This window comes from Mandrillus leucophaeus, unplaced genomic scaffold, assembly GCF_000951045.1.
Source record: "Mandrillus leucophaeus isolate KB7577 unplaced genomic scaffold, Mleu.le_1.0 Scaffold760, whole genome shotgun sequence".
NCBI classification, from domain to species: Eukaryota; Metazoa; Chordata; class Mammalia; order Primates; family Cercopithecidae; genus Mandrillus; species Mandrillus leucophaeus.
In genome coordinates this window covers 277,605-283,995 of record NW_012108253.1, presented here as the reverse complement: position 1 = coordinate 283,995, position 6,391 = coordinate 277,605, and the positions used below count along the sequence as shown (strand labels likewise).

Here is a 6,391-nt window from a genome sequence, read left to right as displayed (position 1 = left end):
CAGAGGAGAAAAGAAAATGCAACGTCAATTCTCGAAGGTAGGAAAGGGAGGGGAGGCTCCAGGGTGGGCACAGGAGGTGGGGGAAGCAGGATCTCCTGTGGACATGAGATGGGGTTCTGGGAGAGGGGAAGCCCACTGGTGGGTAGGTGCGGCCTGGCCTGGCTTAGCCTCGGGTGACCCAGCCTGGGTCTTGGGGAGGAGGAAGAGAAGGGAGGAAGGTGTGATAGAATCCAGCGACAACTGAAGAAACCAGATTCTGGCCAGAGAAGTCAGCCGAGGAGGGCAGAAAAACGCCCCCTTGATCTTGGCATTGATGGCTTACTTCATGGAATGTTTAAGGAATCCCTCTCTCAGGAGATACCTCAGCCCTCGGATGCAGGGGACTCCATGACGTTGGGGCACTGATGAGACCTACTTGAGTAACGGGAGAGGTTGAGCCCGACCAGCACTGAGGTGCCAAGACTCCTAGGCTGATTCTGCTCTGTAACCCTAGGCTTCCCGTCCCTGCCTGCCCTGGGTGCTCATGGAACCAGCTGCTGCCCTGCACTTCTCCCTGCCAGCCTCCCTCATCCTCCTCCTCCTTCTTCTCCGACTGTGTGCACTGGTCTCAGGTAGCGATGTGTCCCACTTGCTGCTGTTACCTATCAGAAAGGAACATCAACTATGTAGTCTGCAAAGGGAAAAAAAGAAAGAAGGACTATGGAGTTGTTGACTTATCCTTTAATTTTGAACATGTTCACTGAATTTACACCAGCACTGTCCAAAAGAAATACAGTGAGGCACAGAAGCCAATTGTACAATTGCATGTACAATTGCATGTTTTTTAAAAAAATTAAGTTTTACTTTTTATTTTAAAAAGTGAAAAGAAATATGAAATAAGTTTGTATACTATATTTTGTTTTGCCCCAAATAATCAAAAATGAATATTTAAATACTTAGTTAATATGCCATATTACCAATGAGATAGTCAATATTTTGAAATTTTAAGTCTTAATAATCCTGTGTGTATTTTACACTTACAACTAATTTCAACTGGAACTAGCTAGTAGGTAGGTGCTCTATTGCATGGCTCAAGTTTACACTACATTCAGGCACAGCGCAGGATTGGGGAATGGAGGAAAAACCCCTCAAGGGCAGAGGGTGGACAGAGGGTGCTCAGGGCGGGCTCCCCAGGGTTTCCTTCATGAAGCAGAAGCACATTTTATAGTTACTGCTCCCAGGGGTGCTGTTGACACCCACAACTACTGGTCCCCAGATTTCTCAGCCCAAAGAGACCCTATGGCCATGGAAAGAATATGTTTATCCCTGGAATATCTGCTTCCCTTTCTGCCTTAGAAATGTGATGGCTGATGTCTTTGTCTGACTCTACCCCTTTGTTGAACAGCCCAGTTTACTGTCGTGGGGCCCACTGATCCCATCCTGGCCATGGTGGGAGAAAACACTATGTTACGCTGCCATCTGTCACCCGAGAAAAATGCTGAGGACATGGAGGTGCGGTGGTTCCGGTCTCAGTTCTCCCCCGCAGTGTTTGTGTATAAGGGTGGGAGAGAGAGAACAGAGGAGCAGATGGAGGAGTACCGAAGAAGAACCACCTTTGTGAGCAAAGACATCAGCAGGGGCATCGTGGCCCTGATCATACACAACGTCACAGCTCAGGAGAACGGCACCTACCGCTGTTACTTCCAAGAAGGCAGGTCCTACGATGAGGCCATCCTGCACCTCATGGTGGCAGGTGCGTTGCTTCATTTTGCTTTGTTACTTTGGCACAGTGTGACTCTGGGGAAGGTTTCTCTCCCAACCTCATGCCCATTGCAGACCAGCAAATTTTTCTCTGGAATCCCATTTCCACAGAGAGACTCCACAGGGACACTCTCCCTGTGGAAACGGAATTCCAGGGAAAAATCCTTTCTCCTGCACGAGGGCCACACGAGTGGGTTTGCCCTGCTAAACCAAGTGCTTCACTTCTTGAGAAGCACATGCAGAATTCAGCTGAGGCCGTGAGCAGGGGAAAATGGTCACTCTCAGAAGAAAAGTCTTATGCATGCCTTAGCATTGAACTGTGCACTTCTTTTTTTTTTTTCTTTTTGAGACAGAGTCTTGCTCTGTTGCACCCTCGCTGGCACAATCTCATCTCACCGCAACCTCTGCCTCCCAGGTTGCACTTCTGAGAGTGAGAGGAGACACTGTCAATAATTGTTCCAAGACAACTGGAATAAACGATTGCCCAGAGAACGGCGACATATCAAATCTTACTTCCTGATAAATATTAACCCTGACTTCTTCTTTCCCAAAATGCTGATTGCAGAGAGAGTGACTTATTGTAAATAGATGGTTTCATTAAAGCAAGACGAAATACAGAAGCAAAACTATACATAGTTCCTGCTAACTCCATAGAGAAAGACTACAAAGTTCACTGGGAGGTAATAGGGAAGCCTTCAACATAAAAATGCATTTAAACTGGGATTTCTAGGAGTTTGTTAAAATGACATTAAGTGATTACTTCAGTTTTGGGGTTAGTGTATTATGCTTTAAAAGGTATATCTGGGCCAGGCGCAGTGGTTCACACCTGTAATACGAGCACTTTGGGAGGCAGAGGCAGGTGGATTTCTTGAGGCCAGGAGCTCGAGACCAGCCTGGCCAACATGGTGCAACCCCATCTCTACTAAAAATACAAAAACATTAGCCAGGCTTTGTGGAGTGTGCCTGTAATCTCAACTTCTTGGCAGCCTAAGGCATGAGAATTGCTTGAACCCAGGAGGCAGAGGTTGCAGGGAGCCAAGATCTTACCACATCACTCCAGCCTGGGCAACAGAGCAAGACTCTGTATCAAAAATTAAACAACAACAACAAACAGATATGTTTGAGGACTGAAAAAGCCTTTCGGGTGCAGGATAATCTGTGGTGGCATTTCACTCCATCAGACCAGAGGATGTGCAGACTAGGGAATTGGGTCCTTCCCTGGGGGTCTCAAATCATAACAGGTAAGAGACCCCATCTTTGCTACACACAAAGGCAACCTTGCATCTGATTAAAACACAATATCATGGAAGGAGGGTTTCTTGACACTGCATCCTCAATGTGTTCATAGCAGCGCTCTAGGTTTGACTAGTTATGGTTTCTGTGCGGCAGGAATCTGCCATTCTTTGCCTGTAAAACTGACACTGGCCTGGCCTTCCCCACTCTGAATTGGGTTGCGTAGGACTTTTTGTTTACTGTATTCTCTTTGTTAGGTTTGTTGGTGGCTGATTTTGCCCTTAAATCTATTTTGTCATGCTTGCCTGTATTGGAACTCATGGAATGTTTTGAAGAACTTTGTTTTCCAATTTGCTGAGTTATTTTAATTCTTATTCTACTGAGCCTTTAAATGTACAAGTAGTTTTTTCTCTTGATAAAAATTAAAGTGACCCTGGGCTCGGTGCGGTAATTCATGCCTATAACCCTAGCACTTTGGGAGGCCAAGGTGGGTGGCTCACCTGAGGTCAGGAGCTCGAGATTAGCCTGACCAACATGGTGAAACCCCTTCTCAACTACAACTGCAAAAATTATACAAGCATGCTGGCACATGCCTATAGTCCCAGCTACTTGGGAGGCTGAGCCAGAGAATCACTGGAACTCAGGTGGCCTAGGTTGCAGTCAGCCGAGATCCTACCATTTATTTCACTCTAACCTGTGCTACAGAGCAAGATTTTGTCTTTAAAAAAAAAAAAAAAATTACAGTAAGCCTGGGCAACATGGTGAAATCCAGTCTCAAAAAAAAAAAAAAAAATAGCTGGGCATGGTGGCACATGCCTGTAGTCTCAACTACTTGGGAGGCTGAGGTTGGAGGATCACCTGAGCCTCAGAAGTCCAGGATGCAGTAAGCTATGATCATGCCTCTGCAATCCAGCTCAGGTGATACAGTGAGACCGTGTCAAAAAAATTTTTTTTTATTATTAAATTGAGCCAACACACCAGACTTAAGTTTTTGGTTTAATTTCCTGTCTTTGGTAAAATTCTTTGGGAGACTTTATAAAGGAATAACTCAGAGAAGTTTAGGTGGTCCCACATGGCTGAAAGGTCTCCCAGGACTACACTTTTGCAGCTCTTTCATACCCAGTGTTCACTCTTATGGAAGATTCATTTAAAGATGGATTGTAGTTAGGGTGAGTCTAGTTTCTTAGAATTTTTGGTGATGATCTCTGATATTGGAAAGGTAGTATGGTTATCTTAGTCCCTGGATTATCCGGATCTTTCTAATAAGTTGATGTTCTCAAAGTACTATAAGAAAACCACCCAGCCTGGGCAACATGTTAGCCAAGAATGGTGGAACATGCCTGTAATCCTAGCTAGTTGGGAGACTGAAGTGGGAGGATCTCTTGAGCCCAGGAGTACAAGGCACAGCGTGCTATGATTTTGCCATTGTGCTCCAAGCTGGACAATAGAGCTCAAACCCTGTCTCTAAAAAACAAAAGCAATACTGCCTAATGGATGGAGCCTCTGGGAGGTAAATAGTGTGAATTAGGATTAGAGTTGGCTTTGCGGGCTAGATCTGTCAAGTTTCCCAAAAACCATCACCTACTATGGGTGGTAGAGAGCGGTGGTTATGTGAAGTTCTGAACTAGACAGAAGGGTCAGCGTCTTTGGATCAAAAGGTTTCTTAGGATTCTGCCCGCCTGGCAGACTTTCGTCCTTGTCATTATTACTCTAGAGCTTCTGGAAGCTGAGGTCTACTGAGAAGTCGTCCCAGAAGCAGAAAGTGAAATCCAAAACCTGCCTGTTTGAAGTTGGAGTCGACACACCCATCTTGAAGTGAGAAAATTAGTCTGGCAGGATAAATTGAATAAGCATTTATAGCAGACAGATAGATGTTTGGTGCTGTGATGGGGTCTGTACATGGACCACAAAGAAAAGGGCACAATGGGATCGTTTGCTCTTAGAGAACTCATAGTTTATGTGGCCCATTGGTCTCCTGGTGTTCTCTAACATCAACGTTCTTTCTTCCTTACCCTCCTCCTTTTTTTCCTCCTTCCTATTTCTTGCTTCCTACCTCCCTCTTTTTCACCTTTACTTTCTAGTTTCACAGAAGAGACACAATAGGCACAGAAGAGATGCAAAAGGCACTGATTCTTGTCTGAACTCTGGTATCTCTCCACAGGACTGGGCTCTAAGCCCCTCGTTGAAATGAGGGGCCACGAGGACGGGGGCATCCGGCTGCAGTGCATATCTAGAGGGTGGTACCCAAAGCCCCTCACAGTGTGGAGGGACCCCTACGGTGGGATTGTGCCTGCCCTGAAGGAGGTCTTCATCCCTGACACAGATGGCCTCTTCATGGTCACCACAGCTGTGATCATCAGAGATAAGTCGGTGAGGAACATGTCCTGCTCTATCAGTGACACCCTGCTCGGTCAGAAGAAAGAAAGTGTCATTTTTATTCCAGGTTAGTTCTCTGCCCTCTGAGACTCGTTGGGTGCATGGGGATCCTCAGCACACAGATGGAACCCAGAGCGGGGATGGGGCAGCAGTGTGGGTGGAATGGTCCTGGGCCCTGAGGACCAGGAGTCTGCAGCTGAGCTGAGACCTCTCCGCTTCTCACAAAAGGAGAATCAAAGAGTCCCAAAACTCAAGAGTAGGAGCCTCTTCTCTGAGAGTGAACCTGGTTTGTTGTTGTTGCTGTTGTTGTTGTTGTTGTTGTTGTTTTTCCCCCTGATAAGGTCCTCAGGCTGCGGCAATATTTTTTTTTTTTTTTTAAGATCAGTTATCTCTCTGTCACACAGGCTAGCCTGCAGTGGCACAATCTTGGCTCACTACAACCTCCGCCTCCCAGGTTCAAGCAATTCTCATACCTCAGCCTCCCGAAGGCTAGGGCTACAGGCACACGCCACCACACCCAGCTAATTTTTGTATTTTTAGTAGAGATGGGGATTTTGCCTTGTTGACCAGGCTGCTCTCGAACTTCTGACCTCAAACGATCCACCTTTCTCAGCCTTCCAAAGTGCTGGGATTACAGGCGTGAGCCACCATACCCGGCCAGCAATTTTTAGACTTTGAAAACAACCATAACACATGGAGGGTGGTGTGGATAGGTGACTCTCTACACTTGGTGTTCCTGTATGCTGCAGCCATCCCTTCCTGTGCAGGGGATTTTCCACGGGACAGAGCTGCGGAAATTCCCTATTGACACACACTCATAATTCATTCAACAGATGGTCAAGAAGCATATCATATGTCAAGACACTGTTCTAGAAACCAAAGGTAAATAATTGAACAAATTATATCAAGAACTTTTCCCTCAAAAAGTGATTAAATAATTAGTTAATCATATATTCTATCAGATGGTGATGAACTTCTATAGGAAACATTAAGCAAGGAAGGAATAAAGAGGCAGTGTGAGACATTGCAATTCTTAACAGAA

The 6,391-nt window shown here is 45.8% G+C and overlaps 1 protein-coding gene across 1 annotated transcript in view; it reads left to right on the top strand.

Annotated features, from left to right (window-relative positions):
* LOC105529361 (butyrophilin subfamily 2 member A1-like) overlaps positions 1-6,391 on the top strand; it is a 30,650-nt gene continuing 24,259 nt past the window's right edge. The window contains 4 exon segments of the mRNA XM_011966489.1: positions 1-37; positions 494-611; positions 1,385-1,732; positions 5,135-5,416. Coding sequence (XP_011821879.1) covers positions 17-37; positions 494-611; positions 1,385-1,732; positions 5,135-5,416 — 769 coding nt within the window. The 5' untranslated portion in view covers positions 1-16.